This window comes from Astyanax mexicanus, chromosome 9 (assembly GCF_023375975.1).
Source record: "Astyanax mexicanus isolate ESR-SI-001 chromosome 9, AstMex3_surface, whole genome shotgun sequence".
Lineage (NCBI taxonomy): Eukaryota > Metazoa > Chordata > Actinopteri > Characiformes > Acestrorhamphidae > Astyanax > Astyanax mexicanus.
The window spans coordinates 13,764,545-13,782,288 of record NC_064416.1 but is presented as its reverse complement, the minus strand read 5'-3'; the positions used below and the strand labels follow the sequence as shown (position 1 = coordinate 13,782,288).

At 38.8% G+C, this 17,744-nt stretch overlaps 1 protein-coding gene across 1 annotated transcript in view; it reads right to left on the bottom strand.

The window, feature by feature from the left end:
• zfhx3a (zinc finger homeobox 3a) overlaps positions 1–17,744 on the bottom strand; it is a 39,123-nt gene that overhangs the window by 14,421 nt on the left and 6,958 nt on the right. The window contains exons 2-6 of the mRNA XM_049483357.1: positions 11,526–14,288; positions 9,178–9,406; positions 2,179–2,268; positions 1,882–2,018; positions 908–1,108 (exon numbers count right to left, since the gene is read on the bottom strand). Coding sequence (XP_049339314.1) covers positions 908–1,108; positions 1,882–2,018; positions 2,179–2,268; positions 9,178–9,406; positions 11,526–14,252 — 3,384 coding nt within the window. The 5' untranslated portion in view covers positions 14,253–14,288. The remainder of the gene's footprint in view (positions 1–907; positions 1,109–1,881; positions 2,019–2,178; positions 2,269–9,177; positions 9,407–11,525; positions 14,289–17,744) is intronic.

Here is a 17,744-nt window from a genome sequence, read left to right as displayed (position 1 = left end):
CATCATGGCTTAAATATTATATTACATTATACTGTGGGACTTGCAGTAATTCTGCTTATGACATTTCGGTTATACTGATATATTCTAAACTGTGTAAAACACAAATGCATTCCTAATTTCATAATCATAATAAAGAGTCATGCCAATTCAGAAATAAGATATTGTAGAATAATTAGATAAAATGTTTTAGGCACTTAAGCACATTGTTTATCCTGGTGATAAGAGGTTGTTCCCATAAAATTCAAGATCACATTAGATTAGAGTCTCTATAAATTCTAAAAAATATATTTAAATTTCTTTCACATGTAATTTGATCAGGGTTCCCGAACACAGGTATAAGACTGTACTGAGAAAGTTACAAACTAAACATCCAACTGGATTCCCCTGGAAGATTTTTCTTAAATCTTAAATCAGCCATAGCTCATAAACTTCATCCAAAAACTGCATTTATGTAAGCTGTGAAAAAGATACAGTCCAGGAGCTGTTTACATAAATAAACACCTGTTCCAAAGTCAGCAGCAGCTGAGTTTAACTAGCTGCACAGCAAGAGGTCATCTACTGAGAGGTCATGCTTACTGCAGCTGGCCCCAGGGCTCAGTGACATTTTGCATGCTACACTTTTACCAGCTCCTACATTGCACTCATTCTATTTCTATTTTTTTATATTTGTGGTGTTTTTCATATCTCTTTTTTATGTATCTTCATGGCTAGGTTGTATTTTATTACTGTATGTTTTTCCATTTGTAATTGTTGTTATATTATTGTTTATGATCAATTATTTTCTTTGTGTTTATCATTATTGCTTCATGTGAGCAGAAAGATATCAAAGCATTTTACTGTAAGTTGTGCTATATATGACTGTATGTGACTAATAAACTTTGATTTGATTGAATCTGATGATTCTCACCGTGTTGATGAGCTTCTGTGTGCAGTCTGCGGTGACGCTGTGCAGGTGTGTGAGGTGAGTGCGCAAAAGAGCGACACTGCGCAGGGTGTCCTGGCACAGCGGGCAGCGGAGAGTGGGCTGCACAGCATGCTGTATCATTACGTGACTCCTCAGACGGGCAATATCAGCGTGACAGAATCGACAGAACGGGCACTGCCGCACCTGATAAGTAGGAGACAGAGAAATGTATCAATTTATTATGAAAATAAGACATTTTTTACATTCTTGGTGAACAAGATTTGGCACAGCTTTAATGAGGTTTCAGCAGAGGGATAATGGTGCAGGGGTCAGGAGGGTCACTAACTCCTACAAATTGGAAAAAATAAAAAAGTACAGGCTGAGAAAGTAAAATGAAAGAGATAGCAGCTTTTAAAAGTGATCAGTATAACATAGAAATGCATCAAATATTCTAAATATCCAAAAATGTCCCTTTTGAGGGTAGACCATATATGTAACAAAATTAATAATTTATAAATAAATAAATAATAATTTATTTTGAAAAATATTGTGTTGGTGTGTCTGCTGGGATGTCAAAAATGTAGTCAATAATTATTTTTAAATTGTAGTGCATTACTTATTTTGTGCAGTGGGGAAAATAGTGACGAAATAAATGAAAACCTACAAAAAAATCTGGTCTTACAGCCAGTCTATCTTCTGATTTAGTACTCTGATACAGAATTTTAACCATAAAATTATGATGACACGTTACTATAATAATGATTACTTTGTAGTTTTTGGAAGACATATTAATGTTTATCACAGGCACTGTAATATAGTGCAATTTCAGATGGCTGGCTAGCTTCCTAGATTTGGTAGATATGATTGTTCGATATACAGACAGACAGACAGACAGAGAGATAGATATGACTATGTTGACTCATAGCAAACCACAAAAGCAGCAATAGCTTCAGATGGTCATTGGCCTCTGATCTAACCTGCTCTGAGGAGATGTCCTCTTGTGCTCGAGGCCGTTTTGGAGGAGGAGAGTCATCACTGTCTCCAGATGCAGAAAGAGGGCGTTTGGGACTGGCACAGGACTCACTCTGCCTTTTTTCCACATAAATGGATGTTTCTGAGAACCACACAAACACATTTTCACACAGATGAAGAAGATGAGCATCGCCTTTTCTACTTAAAAGCAGCCTGTAATCAGATTTCAAACAGCTTCTGTACTGTCAGAGATCCAAGCGCTGATAAACGAGTGAGAAAAGCTGCTTAGATATAATTCTGACCTGTTTCCTCCCCTTCTCTGTCTGTGTGTTTGGTCTGCTCCTCCTGGTCAGCAGTAATCTCAGTGGGTGACTCCATCTCATTCACATCTCCTGAAGAAGGGGGTGGGGGAGAGAGAGAGACAGAGAGAAGGTTGACAACAGCTTAACTAACCTGTAAACAGCACATTAATTATTTTGCACTGCAGTCCTGTCTGTCTGTTGTGTGTGTTTGTTGCTTTGTGGAAAAATCTGAAGAACAAAACGTCATTTTGAAAAGAGAGAAAGACCATCACTGCCTCTCTTTGTCTCTTGGCGTACTGAAAGAGTGTGAAATCCCATTCTAGCCTATAGGGGTCACCCTACACTACCAGGGACAGGCTTCATGCGCACACACACACACACACACACACACACACACACACACACACACACACACACACACAGGCTACAACATCAAATTATGTAGACAAGCTACTGCTTTTCACTGCGTCCTAAAAGGGAGACAAGGGGGAAAAAAGGGAGAGAGATGGAGCGAAAGGAAAGCTAAAGCTCAGCCATGTCAGCAGAGCTTCATCTGACCGACGGGGGGTTTGAAAGTCACAGGAGGGAGATAATGCTGCAGAGGTCAGGAGGGTCACTCACTCAGTCCATTTCACTGCACAAATTGGAGGAACAGTTAAGGCTTTGAAAATGGCATAACAGGCTTAGCAGCCTTTAAAACGATCTTTAAAAGGACCGGTTCCTTTTACACAGTCTGTAAATCTTCTCATTTATTCTGCCTTGTAAAGAATCTCAACCAACTAATTATAAATGTATAACATTACAGTTGTATGCACCTCTGAATGTCATAAATAAATAAATATTTATTATATGAAAATATAAGAATAAATACTAATATCATTCATACAATAGTGTAGTTGTAGTGCTAGTGGTTTTATTGTGTTCACTGTGTTCAATAAAACATCTCCGAAGCTTTCTTAATGGGAATCTATTATTATTTATAAAGTTATGTAATCATATCAACACCTGGTTTGGTAATTCTGGTAAATTACCAGAATAAAAATTTAGAGCGCTGGCTGAGGGAAAACATCCAGAAAAAAAAGCTTTGTTCTTTGATAGAATTATTAGCTGAAAATATTCTGACTTACTTTATTCAAAATGAGAAATGCTTATAATTAGAGTTTTTACAGAAAGGTTTTACAGAAAAAAATATATTATTGCTCAGAGAAACGACTTAAATGATGTGCTTAGGTAAACATATAGATAGCTTTATGGTCAATGCACAGTACAATAATAAAATTAAGCAGCAAAAAAATATACAGATTTAGAAGCTAAAAGCCTAAAAGTACAATATAAAACACATATCTGTATTGCAAATTGCACTGAATACTTTTGGTCCCATAACTTATAAGTATTTTAGGTAATAGAATAGAATAAAATATAGAAAGTAAAACATGTATAAAGCAGCTAAGAAATGGTAGCAGTGGTTCTATAAAGAAATGATTGAAACATATATATATACACACACTACAGTGTTTTTGGAAAGTAAACATATGTGAACGTACATTTCATAAACACTGTAAAAATAATAAATGACTCGTGAAAGGCAGAAGACTGAGCATTCCGAGAGCAACCCACACAAACCCAAACAAGCCTTCACAAAAGAGCTTGGGCAGAGATATTCGTTCTGTTGTTCTTTTTCAGTGTCTAAAAGCTTTGGCCAGGGTGCAGGAGGACAAGACACTGTGCCTCAGGACACACACTACACCACCTACTCCCCACCCCCTCCCATAACACCCCCACCCATACACCCCACCCCACGCGTCCCCTTCTCCCCTCGCTTTCTGGCTTTCTGCTTCCTTGGTGGAGCAATTGTTCATGTTGACGGGGGGAAGGGAGCAGAGGAGAGGAGCTGATTTGGGTAGGTGTTCGAGGATTAGAGACGGGGAAGCCAGAGGAGACAAAAAGCCATAAGGGTTGTCATAACAGACCAATCAAAGCACAGCTGAGGTATCTGCTAGTGGTTCTCAGAGAGGGTGATTATGACAAAGAGAAAGAAAGAAGGAGGGAGAGGCCAGCTGAACACCAATTATCCTGACAGACATGCTATTGATTTCCTATCAGACCTACACAGCCATAAACACAGAACACATAACCTGAAACTGTCAAATCCGCTCTGCTTATGAACGTTCCACTGCCCCCAACACACAGTCTCTCCCTCACACACACACACACACTTACAGAGAACGCAACCGCACTCTCGACCACTGAGTGCGTCCAGCCTAAGATTCTGTTGTTTGGGTAATTGGGAATTTTACACTGAAGATAATAAAGCAAAGACCTGGACATAGTGTGGAAAAAAACAGGCACACAACGAATGAAAAAAATTAGGGTTATATTCACAGATAAATAAACTATTCTAAAATGCAGAAATTGGGAAAATATTTAGTATTAGCCTTAGAAAGAACCATACTATCTATTATGAATAGATATAAAGGCAATAAAATGAATAAATCCTTAATCATTCTTTATTAATAGAGAACAATAAATGCAACATTAAATACTGGTTGAAATATATAATAATACTGGTCATATCTAAACAAAATGTTATTGTAATGTAATAATAAACATTGCTATCCTTTTTTGTGAATTTGGCAGCTGTACTTTAAATTGTGATAGAATTTTATCATGAATGGACTCAACAGAAATGACCTGAAATTAAAATTTCTTACACTGACTTCCGTTGTAATTAAATATTTTTTCCTTTACAAAAAAATCTCATAACCGTAACCCAAAATCTTTACAGCTATACAGTGGGCCTAACAACTGATATTCTAACTAAACGTACATAATCGAAGCCGCATGGTTTTTCTGCCTCGCTTCCATCTGGCGAGCAGAAAGAGCAGATGAATCCACGTCGGGGCGGTGAGGTCAACCCAGCCAATAATGAAGTGATAAAATGCACTCGCACGCGCTAACAGACTCCATACACACTCTCAGCACACACCTCATCAGCACTTCCTGCTCGGCTCAGAGATCAGTATACAAATGCTTGGCAGCATTGATCTGGTATTGATTATAAATTAGGGAATGCCCTGGTGTTCCTACAGAGATCAATAGTGAGCCATTGAGACACAGTGATCCACTCCAGCACTGTTTATTCAGCCGCCTCTCCACTAAAAGACTCAGTACAGCCAGTCACTTAGCACCTCTCACAGCTTTCAGCTGGAGACTCACACTCCAACAGCCCACAGTGTCACAATACACGCTGAGTGACAGGTAACCCCCCGGCACACCTTTTACAACTCGCATTTCATTCAAACTCATCTGTGTTTGACTCGTGTGTCTATGGTGATGGGGAAAACAGAAAAGTGTTGTAGGTAAAGCTGTGTGAGCATCTGGCAGTTCCTGAGGACCCCCGTATTATTTTTATTATTTTTCAAGGAGTGAAGTGTGTGTGTTTGTTCTCAGAGATAGGCAGCAGATTTTATGCCTTCTCCAGAGAGCTAGATGAATCATGCAGGAAACATCAGAAGCTACAACAAAGAAAGAACCTGTAGAACCTTCTTTAGAACAAAACCCTTCTGTAGGATGTCTTTCAAACAGGTTTTGGGGTGAACACTAGAGGAGAATGATATGGATGAATAATGCAACAACGCTGTTGAATATCATGATAAATGATGATCCCAATGCACCAATATTTTTTTATCACTTTTTTCTAAATAGCCTAACTGTAATTTGTCTTGCTTTTTAAAGAAAAGGCAAAAAACTACAATAAAAAATATGAATTAAACAAATAACACCATCAAACACAATATAGTGTTTTAGCTGAAGATGGGAAGTATGACGATATTTTATCGACGATACCTTATCATGTCAACAGTAGGCTTTTTAAGCATAGTGAAGATCTTATTAGTGCTAAAATAATACTGATCCAATTGTACAATCCACTATGAAGATTATTATTACTGTGTTTAAAACTGGAAAAAAGTCACTGTGCTATTCATGAGAAAGTATTTAAATTGTACTTTTAAAGAAGTACTTTTCAAATATGCTGCTGCTTATGCATTTTACCTGTGTTAAAACATGACAATAAATATTGTGTATTATAAAATGTTTTTAAATATTGTTATATATTCTTTTAACATATCGCCCAGCTCTATATATTTTGCAGTGGTAGCTCTGTGGTAGTGCTGTTATTTAAGGCATTATTGCAATTACAACATGTTTGTCAGGAAAACTCATATCTCAGTTATGATAAAAATTTGATTAATTGCACAGCCCTAGCAAATGCTAAAAAAAACACCCAACTTTAATAAAAGCTGCTCTTTGAAAACCTACAAATCTCCCTCACAAATTCTGTGCTTGAGGAAATCTTTACTGCTTTGACACCCCTGTTCCCTTTATCTGTTGTAGGAACATCTGTCAGTTTCTGAAAACCCTAATAGAGACAATTATTTTTGAAGAGTCTGTTTTTGTTCTCTGTGTGTGACATGTTTATGCCATCTTTACCTAACTTGGAAAATCACACTGAATCCATTATATTGTCATATTATTTTGTTTGCTATAACAAAATAAGAACCTCCTGTAAAACCTTCTTTAGAATAAATCACCTAATGTGGAAAGTTTTCTTTCTTTGTTTTATCCCAACACTATAAGAATTAAACCCTACATACTAGGTCTGAGCAATATATGGTAAATGTAAATATATTTGAAACTGTGAAACGCAGGTTTTAAATGAAAATACTGTCATATCGCATCTACTACACACATTTTTATATGTTTGTGTTTTAATTCCTAAAAAGAACATAATTTTTTTTTGTGGAAATGGTTTGCTTTCTGGAGACATTTTACTCAACAAAGAATAGTCTTGTACAAATTATGTTGTAAAAACATTAGTAAGGAAGCAGCATAACAACTTTATTTTACCATCTTAAACCACAAGTGCAACTGTCTTATACTTATTATAAAATTATTTAAATGCAGATAAGATTAGATGTGTACTATTTAAATATATAGAATGTTGTATTTTTGGTGTTATACACAGATACTTAATTATATGTTGTTAATGTTTTTGTCATATCATATTGAATCATATCGTATATATAACCATTTCTCTTAAACATATTTAAACAAGAGTTTATTTTTCTCATATTGTCCAGCCCTACCTGATACCCAACTTTAAAAGTCAGAAAAATTACAAATCCAACATGAACAAGTCTTCCTTAAGAAATCTGGATGTAAAGCAATTTGTAGAAACAACTGGTCCTTCCTAAATACCTAAATGATGAATTTTATTTTTTAAATGGTCTGGGTTTGTTCTCAGTGGTATGCTATCACACAGTGGAAGGTATGGAAAACAGAACAAATGAGAAACCTTATCTAGATCCTTTAAGAGATGCATGCAATTAATGTAAGTATTAAACAAAAAAAAACACCCAACTTAAATGAAGATAACTTAAATTAAGATAACTTAAAGATAAATCTCCAAATCAAACATGTCTTTCTATCTTCCTCAAGGAATTTGGACATGAGGCAATCTCTTACTGCTCTGGCTCATCTGCTCTCCTTCTCCCTTCAGAGATTAATTGGAGAGCATTAATTAACTCATTGCTCGTTAGTGGGTGAGGCCTTTATCGGCTGCATTGATTGGCCACCACCCCAAGCAAGGCCTCCTTGTGGGCAGTGAGGATGTAACAAGCCTGATTATTGGCAGATAAATTAACACAATCAATTCCTGCCATTCTCTACAAAAATCTCTCACTCTCATCCTCTTTCTCTCTCTCTCTCTGACCGAGTTCAAGAATCAAGCTATTGTTTAAGTCATTAGCTGAGCTGATTTGGGGTTTGAACCAAATGCTAATTGACTCTACCACCAGCTTTTCTCAATTACCCCGGAGTAAATAACCGCCCTCTCTCTTGTTCTCTTTTCTTTCAGATTTGCTGTTTTTCTGCTTGCCTTTCAGCCCCTCCCCCTCCACCATTCTGCCATCTTTTACAGCTGCACTCTCCGGCGGTAAGCACAGCATGGTAGACCGACCAAGACACCATCTTCTGTTTTAACCAAAATAAGCTCGGAACAGGTGGGGTTAACACGAGTTCATAAAAGACATTACTGAATCAGTTCTGAATTTTCTAATCAAATCAAAGTTTATCTGTATACACACTTACACGCAGCAGTTCAGTTCTTTGCTGACTGTCTGATCACAAAAATAATATAAAATAAAATGTAAAAATATTAAGAACAAAAGCAAAAATATATATAAAAAATATAATAAATATAATACGATTTATACAATCATTATTATTAGCAGTAGAAGTAATATATGTGTAAAATATACTATAGCTTACTATATGATAGTACATACTGACATGGAATAGCAGTATGTAAATTTGTTGACCAAGAAGCATTTCCTAAGGGGTTGACTTGAGAATACCCACACCTGTATAAATTGTAAGTTGTTAATTTTGTAATTGCAATAAAGTGGCCCAAATTCCTCTCATTAGGCAATAAGGTGATTTGCCCAATGTGAAACAACTAATTTTATTTAGTGTATGTCTTCCTCAAAATAATACAAATCAATAAAACTGGATTTACAAAACCTGTTAAGGCCAGTGATCAAAAGCACATGAAGCCTCATGTGTGATTAATATTAGGATGGAGTAGATTATTAGAAAATGTCTAAACATAGCAGGTAAAAGGTCTCTAAGCACAAGCTTTGAACAAGTGCTTCAATTTCAAGAAAAACAAGACAATCTTCAACAAAAGTTATAGACAAATTCTCCTTACAAAACCTGCCTAAAACAAATCAAACATTTGCTCTAACTCACTACAGATGAGTAAAACAAATATGTAAAGCATTTTCTGAAACACTTTCTGAAAGCTGAGAGCTCGCTCTATTCTAATCTCCTCACTTACTGTTTACTGAGTTACAGAATCTCTACTCATACAGCTGGAAATCTGATCTACAAGAAAGCGAAACAGAAATGGCGGAAAGGCCATGCAATTCTTGCTCTTACCGTTTTCTTGTGCAGGACACTTTCTGATCTTAAAGATGGCACCAAGCTCCTCCTCTTCATCCTTTAAGCCTTTCTGGATTCGCTGCAGTCGCAATAATCCTTCCCCTCTCTGGTGACTCAACGAATTGGAGTGCTGCACGAGGCTGAGGCTGTTTTGGGTGGAGTAATCACACAGCACACAGTGCAGCCACACACCATCCGACATAGTGGCTTCAGACTGCTGCAGGTACTGAACAGGAATGAGAGTGCAGAGAGAGAGAGACACTTCTAATTTATCATTTAATTGCAATATTACAGACAGACTAGTAGTATAGTTTTTCTTAGTAGTATAATTTGTATTTGTTAACAGATGCAATTATTATGTTAACCATGTATACCTTTTTAGAGATCAAATCATTTGTAGAAAATCCTAAATCTAAAATAAAAAAGTAAATGCATTTATGTCTGATGTTTTCAGAATGATGAACAGAGCTGTTAAGAAAATTAAGAAATAAATAAAAAAAACTGTTTAAAGATTCTTATTTTATTCTTATTTGTTTCCAAAATAAAAGTTGAGCTGTATTGTTTATAGTCATCAATATCATATTTTCTATTACTTTAAAAGTGATTCCAAACCAATGAATGACACTTTTTCAAATGCTGTTGTACACTGCTAAAACACAACAGCATTACTGCAAGACTACACTTTTGGAAACAGTGTTTAGTTTAGTTATGCAGTAGATCATCTACATAGATCTATTAAGAGTGTGTCATATACATTTTCTATAGAAGAAAAACAAATAAATTGACCTTCATTTGTTTTGAATTAATGATTTGATATAAAATACACTCTAGAATGAAGGATCTGTCAAACTGGTTGACTGTTATGTTCACTAAAATGCATTAAATGGCCCATCTGTCAAATGTGGCAACCTATAGAACACCAAACCCTTGGTGTGAGGGCTGGACTGGTGAGGGCTTACATTAATCACTGCTGCTGTAACAAAATCACTCATTTTCACATTAATGTGAGTCATTTTGGATTGTTTTGATATATGACATATGTTCAAGTAATGCTATGACCATATAATATCAATTTTAAAATATTCTGCTCCTAATCTCCATATCAGTTAACATGTGACACACAAACACTGTTATCTCTACTGCTGTGAAACCAAAATATATTCTACATGTTCTTTATTCTTTAGGTACCGTCAGATCATGTTCACTTTCTTCAACATATAAATGGCATATATTACACAGATGAGCTGCTACTGTCTGCTTTAATTATCTTCCATGAAAATTAAAAAGAATAAAAAAAACATACTAGTGTATGAAACTAGATAGAAACATTTAATGACCAACATTATGACTGGAAATCTAATCTAGGGAATGATCTACAATTCACTTGAATTAAAGTTTGCTTAATGTAATGTAAGTTTTTCCTAGGTAATGTAATTCAATAAATTCGCTATTCAACCTATTTTTTTTTTTTCAGCATGTTTTGCTAGAGACACCAACATGCATCCATCGTTACTGCAATCTCTGAAACAGTGTAACCCAAAGACCCAAAGAAGATGGGATTTCAATCTGGCACTCATTGGGAATTAGCTCACTGAGTGTGTAAAACACAATCACGCTCACAATGAGAAACACCAGTCCACTTGCTTTGCTGAACTCTAAACTGATTAGAGATGTGCTGGGCTAATGGAACACATTAGCAGGAGGGAAAAATAACATACAATCAATCTTCATTACTAAACAGACCACATAGACCTTCAGGCAGGGCAGCGGTTTCTTTTTCAGGTTTCCATGGCCAATCTTGGAAATTCATCAAGGAATTCCCAAGATATGAGGGACCTTAACCTCAACCATAGCTAAGCCCACTCATGAAAGGCCAAACATAATGTTTATTTAATTAAGACAGGTAAAACCTAAGGGTGCATGGGCTTGGGCTACAGCTCCCTGCATTGCGATGGAACTCTTCAGAGGACTGGAGGATGAAGTTTAGAATGAAGAGGCTGCTGGTGAGAGCAGAGTAAATCAACAGAGCCATCTCAGCCTGTGGAAGTGTGCATGCATTATTCAACAGTGAGCCAACAAGCAATAACTTTCTCCATCATGCTGGCTTGTCAGTGTAAATATAAAATGTTTACTTTCTGGGAAGAAGTAAAATGCCAACAATGATGAAAAATGAGCGAGTGAGTGTCAGAGCTACAGATATTTTTCACTTCTTTTAAAAAAGAACACTTCAATAATTCAAAACTTTCTGATTCCTTTTAAAAACTACTTGTGCTTGAAGGCTTATTAACAGCAAATGCAAAATGTCAGATTAGGCTCACCAAGATTACCCAGAACGAAGAATTTACCTTGTACAGCCTCAGGCTAGCCTCGTGTCTGGAGCTCACTGTGTGGAGTTTGAGTTTCTCCAGACTGTTGGCTTCGTAGTTACATGCATTACACCTCAGCTGCACCTGGACACCAGCAGCGACACACCTGAGCAGCCACTCATCCTCCTCCTCTGAATTTCCATGGTTGCTGCTGGCTTCTTGCAGATGTGCTGCTAGCTGGTAGCGCTGGAGGTGCTTGTCGGTCTGGCAGTGCAGCTGAAAGTTGGCCCTCAAGGGAGTGGCGTAATGGCAAAGTCGGCAATGATGGGCGTCACCAGTTGAGCTCCTCCATTCGGAATCAGGCAGCGAGCGCTGTGCGGCCAGGTGCTGACTAAGAGCTTCCAGACTATCAGAGAAGAAGCGACCACATAGAACACATTCAAACAGCCCTTCTGGCGGATCGCCATCTTCTTGGTTCTGGGAAGGCTCTTGCAGGATGTCACCAGGTGGCAGAATCAGACTGGGGTCAGGCAGCTTACTTTGGGCCTGGCAGTAACGGTAGAGCTCGGTGGCATTGTGACGGCGCTGGCGCTGCATGTGGGCCAGGTTCTGCTGCAAGAGGAGCATGTTGTGTGTGTGTTTCTCGCTGGTCATATGTATGCGAAGGTTTCGCGCTACGTTTGTCTCATAGTCGCAGACTTCACATCGCCACGATGCACGCCCCTGGATCTTAGATGGAGAAGGAGTGGTGGCTTGGATTGGTGGCGTGTGGGGCAGGGGGCTAGGCTGGGATATTGGAGCCTGCGGACGGGTCTGCGTCTGCAAATTCTGCATGTTGTTGAGATGTTTGTCTGACTGCATGTGGATGCTCAGGTTGCCTTTGGTGGTGGTGGAATACTGGCACACCTGGCAACGAAAAGGCTTGTACCCACAGGTGTATGTCTCCCCTCGAGCCAAGCGAGGGTGGCTCTGCCCACTGCTGCAATAAGGGCACTGTCCTTCCTCAGTGTCTGGGTGCTTCTCCTTCATATGGGCCTCCAGGGTCTGCTGGTACTTGTAGTGCCAGTTGCATTTTGGGCACTTCAGTGTCTTGCAAGAGTTTCTTGAGTGTGTCATAATCACTTGCCCCCCAAACGAGTAAGAAGATCCTTGCATGCCATCCCGTCCGACAAGACCACCATCGCCCAAGAAAGCTCCTCTAGACCCAGCATCTGCTTGAACGTCTTCAAGTGGAGATCTAATAGGCTGGGTCACTGGCGACTGAGAGTTATTATGGCTACTGGGTAGGTCAGAGTAAGCCAGCTTGTCATTGCACTGCCTGCCATTTGGTTCATTTGTCATGGCACTGCCGTTTTCTGACAGGTCGTTTGGTTTTGTTCCCATTGCGGTCTCTTGGTTGCCAAGGTCTTTTGGAGTAGAGGCTGTGGGTGAGGTTTGCACACTGGGGGAAACTGGAGCAGGGTCGTGGCAGTTAAAGCTTGTTCCGCACTCTAACTCAGAGTCTGTAAGAGATTTGGTGTTGTTCATAAAGCTGGTTGCTAATGTGACGGAGTTGGGAGATTTGGGAATGCTTTGGTTTGAAAGAGCCTCTTCACTAACGTGCTCTTGTCTGCCACTGCTGCTAACACCGCTCACACTGTCTTTCGCAGTGCAAACTACCTCTGAACTCAAACTCTCCTCTCCTTCTCTGCTACTTCTGTCATCTTTCCTCAAATCGTTGTCATTGTTCCTCTGTGTGCCCTCTCTGCCCAGGGTTGAAGGGTCTTTGGCAGGGCTTAGCGCTGAGGTAGGAAGGGGAGCTCTGGGTAGAGAGGGCTGAAAAGGGAGACCCGGCTCAGAGACCTGGAGGTTCTCCCTCTCCTCCTGACTTAGCATGCCCGCTGTGTTGTGCCCTTGGGTTGTGGTTGCAAACTGGGTTGACACAGCATGCACACTGCTAGTTTTTGGTTCTAGGAAGCTGAGAAGTGGGTGGTGGCTGGAGCCAACAGGCTGCAAGATGGCACAAGTGTCCTGGAGCGAGAGTAGGCCCTGTTCTTCTATGCTAAGTGTGACACTGTGTTGTTGTGAAACATGACCTCTAAACGCACTTACACGTTTGAACGACAGTCGACACAAGAAGCACAACAGAATGGGTTTGGCTCTACTAAATGGCACCTGCTCTGCTTCAGAAAGACCTGTCCTGGCAGGAGCTCTATCTTTGGATTGGCGGGACAGCAAAGCACGAATATCTCCAGGCAGGTGGCACCAGTTCTTGGGGTGGTGCAGATGGAAGACATGGAAGCTCTTCAAGGCAGAGCTCTGGGAGGAAGAATAATGGCATGTGTTAATAATGGGGGGATGAGAGGATGATGGAACCACTCCCCTTGGCAGCTCACTCTGGCTCTGCAGGACATAAGCAGAACCATCAGCCTGGTAGACAATCTCTCCAATCTGACATTCTACCTCATCAATACCCTCATCCTCCTCATCAATCCTTTCCCTTATCTCCCCTCTTTTCTTTGAAGGATCACCCACAGCATACTCATCATCCTGCTCTGCACCAACGCCACGTTCACAAACGTCTCCAAGTGTCGTCCCTTCTACCTCTGCGTCGTTCTCCACCACTCTCCTCCTCAACCCTGGTTCACACTGTGTGGCCGAGCTCTGGTGAGAGGTTTTGTCTCTAGGAAGGTGGAGTAGGCTGGATGTTGGGCTGCAGAACCCTGAAGGCTGGTTTGTGTAAGGGCCAGAGGCTCCATCATCTGAGACAGAGTCACAGCACTCCATCCTCCCAGTTATTGGACACACTCATCCCACCCTGACCTACAAAAGAGAAAGAGAATGTGGGAAGGTTAAGCAATTTCTTTTGTTATTGCCATTAAAAATAACTTTAAGAGTGGACCACTAGGCCTATATTGCCCACTGTAAACTGGTAAAGGTTGTAAACCCTCCAGAAGATGACTAAATACATTTGCCATTATATACCAGCACAAGATAAATGCTGTTAAAACAACAGATGATGTTAAAATTATGGATCGCTTTATGACACCCAAGAACAAAAGAGAGTGAGTGAGTAAGTGAAAGACAGGCAGAATAATAGAGAGAGATAGAGAGAGAGAGAGGGGAAAGAAAGATACAAGAAGAAAATACATAGCCGAGAAAAAAGAAAAAAAGGCTGTACTGTGATCAATAGCTCAGCTCTCTGCTATGCTGCATCACTAAAAGCTGAATATTACATGAGGAAAGTTTCTTGGAATCACTAAAATCTCTTCAATTAATCTCTCGGTAAGTCTGTCCCTTTTCTTACCCAACACTCTCCCCGTCAGCAAACTGCAGGCTACAAAGTAAAGGAGCTGCGTCTAGAGGGGTTTGTTCAATGCCAGCACCTTCAGGCTACACTCCCCGAAGTCTCGGGCTTCTCAAGAGATCTGAGCTGCAAAAGCCCTTGAGCTATTTGAGTAAGAAGTGGTTTCAATTTAATTCTATTTGAGTGCCATTTTGCACCATCTGTCGTCATATGGAACTTGCTTACTTAGTACCTAGACTTGATATTACATTCTGTCATATTTGATGAGACAACAGTTTTTGTTAACAGAAAAAGGAAAATAAGGTGACTAAGAAAAAAAAGGGTTGAAATCAAATAAATGTAGAATTTTACTTTTAAATACATGCAAAAATGTTAAACTATCAACATCTTATAATATTGGATTATTATGTTGTCAAATTATATATTAGATTATGATGGTCTGTTGTTGCATACAGGTATTTATAGGTTGTGTCGTTTTTTAAAGTGTTTATTCAACTTAAGTTGTTTTTCTCTGCTTTTAAAACAGTGCCTGTAATTCAAAGGAGTGTGTTCTGTAATACAAAGTGAGCACACATGCTTTCAGGGGGAAATCTGGTTAATATATATATATATATATATATATATATATATATAAATAAATACACTGTTTATATATGCACTGTACAGTATATACGCTTATACACACATGTGAGGCAAAATGTGTGTGTGTGTGTGTGTGCGTGTGTGTGTGTACACGCACGTGGTGGTAATTGCTCAACCTCCCAGTTTAAAAGTGCAGATTGTGCGGAGATTCAACCGGTTATATTGAGCTCTTTCTGATCCCGACTGCTGGAGGGGTTTAAAGTGCTTATAGGAAAATCAATAGCATGAATGCTAAGCAACTTACTGGAAGCCAGAGCAGGATGCTAGCACCATGCTAAGGATGTGAGCTCTGATTTAAGCTCAATACAAACCTCAGGCCTAGATCAAGAGGCTTTGGAGGCAAGTCAAACACACGGTCTCACAATAGCAAAGAGCAGCACTCACACAGAGTACATGTGTACCATATCAATGTCACTGTCCAGAATCTGGGAGTGTGTGTGCTGTAATTAGCGGTGTACCTCATTAGCAGCTAGGTTAATTATCACTCTCTTTGGGACACGTCTCAAACCAATTAGCATGCAAATATATGTATGTATGTGTGTGTTCTTTTTAGGGGGAGTTTCAGCATATAGAGTTGTTTAGTAAGATAGACAGATTCCTGGCAGGGCTGTTCATATCGTTAGGACACTCATGGTGCCAAATTGGAAACAGCCTGCAGCTTTCACGGTCCTGTTAATGACATTTAAATGAGAAGAAAATAAGTGAAAAGTACAATATGTATAAAACAGTATAATATAAATATATTTATATACACATATTTGTATGGATAGACAGAAAGATAGATACACTAGATACCCCAGATACACTAATTTACTTTTAATTTACTATATAACCAGTATACCAGCCAGTGACTATCATCCTATATAGTATAATACTTTTTAAATAAATATATTAACTATATGTCCAAATGTCTGTGGACACTCCTTCTAATAAACACATTTAGCTTCTTTAAATCAAAACACAGACGTACAAATGCACCCACACACAGCTTGTCTATTCCCTGTAGACACATACAGCCAATAGAATAAGTCTCTATGGAGCAGATAAACATGACCCTCTTGGCACAAAGCCAAATGCCAAGCTTGGGCCAGAGGGGTTTATTTGTTCTCTGGAATTATGTCATTTTTTTCACAACAATGATGATACAGTAGTGTAAAAAGTTTCATTTAATTGATTTCCTTTATTTTTTATTTCATTTATTTAGGCAGCAAGTGATTGTCAGTTTAGTAAAACACTGAAATCAGAATAATCACACAAAAAGTCCTTAAAACGTAGTGTGATCATTAAAACATCTTGAAGAACAAATAAATCTGCAATCAAGCTTCATTCTTCAGACGGCCTCACAAGATCTCAACTACTTAAGTTAGGAAATTCTTATTACGTTTTACTGTATTCATGTTTACTTTCATCTGCTCTAATGTGCTAGAGATTTTTGACATTAAGTTCCTTATTTGATAAAATAAACATTGTTGCTCAACAAAAAAACTTGTATCTCTAATATCCCTTCTTCTGTAAAGTTGCTGTTTTAGAGATACATGTTTTAGATAGTGACACAGCACACTCTTTATGATGTACATACAAACACGCTACTTAAACTGCTTTAGCAGCCAGTTTACTTGGCTCAACAGTTAGTAACCCCCATAGTCTTAAGTCCTAATTCCTCCTTCTCTCTCTCTCTCCCTCTCTCCTTTTTTCTCTCTCTCTCTGTGTTTGGACAGCTGTCCCCTCTGCTGTGTGCTTGCCTTTGATCTTTGATTTAATGCACCATTTCCATTAGAAACACTAAGTCCATTCAGAAGCCAAAGAGGCTTCAAAAAAGAAAAAAGACCAGGAGAGAGAAAGGCTGGAAGACTTTGGAAAAACACAGCCAGTCAAGCCAGGCAGCAGGGTGACAAAAACAGGCAAGGTGTTACCAGTGAAACAAAGAGGCTTTTAAAGTTTTGTGCGAAAAGAGACAAAAAAAGTATTTTTTTACAACAATGTTGCCAAAATATGGTCTCAGAGAACTGGGGGTTCAGAACTGTCTGGTGATTTGATTCCCTGGTCAAACACACTTGATTCAACCCAGCTGTTAATTACTGGTGTAGTAGGCATGTTTGAGCAGAAATCACCCTCAGCTGAGCTCCCTTTCTTTAGATTCTAGTCTCTGGAAATTAACAGAAGAACAAAGCTTTAAACAGAATGCTGCTGGTGTGCTTAATGGTGCTGTATAATGCTTAATACACACACACAGGGCTAGACAATAATTCAATATCTATATATATTGTGATAAAAATAATTCATGAATGATTACATAACTTACACAATGAGAAAATATAGTTATATTAGTA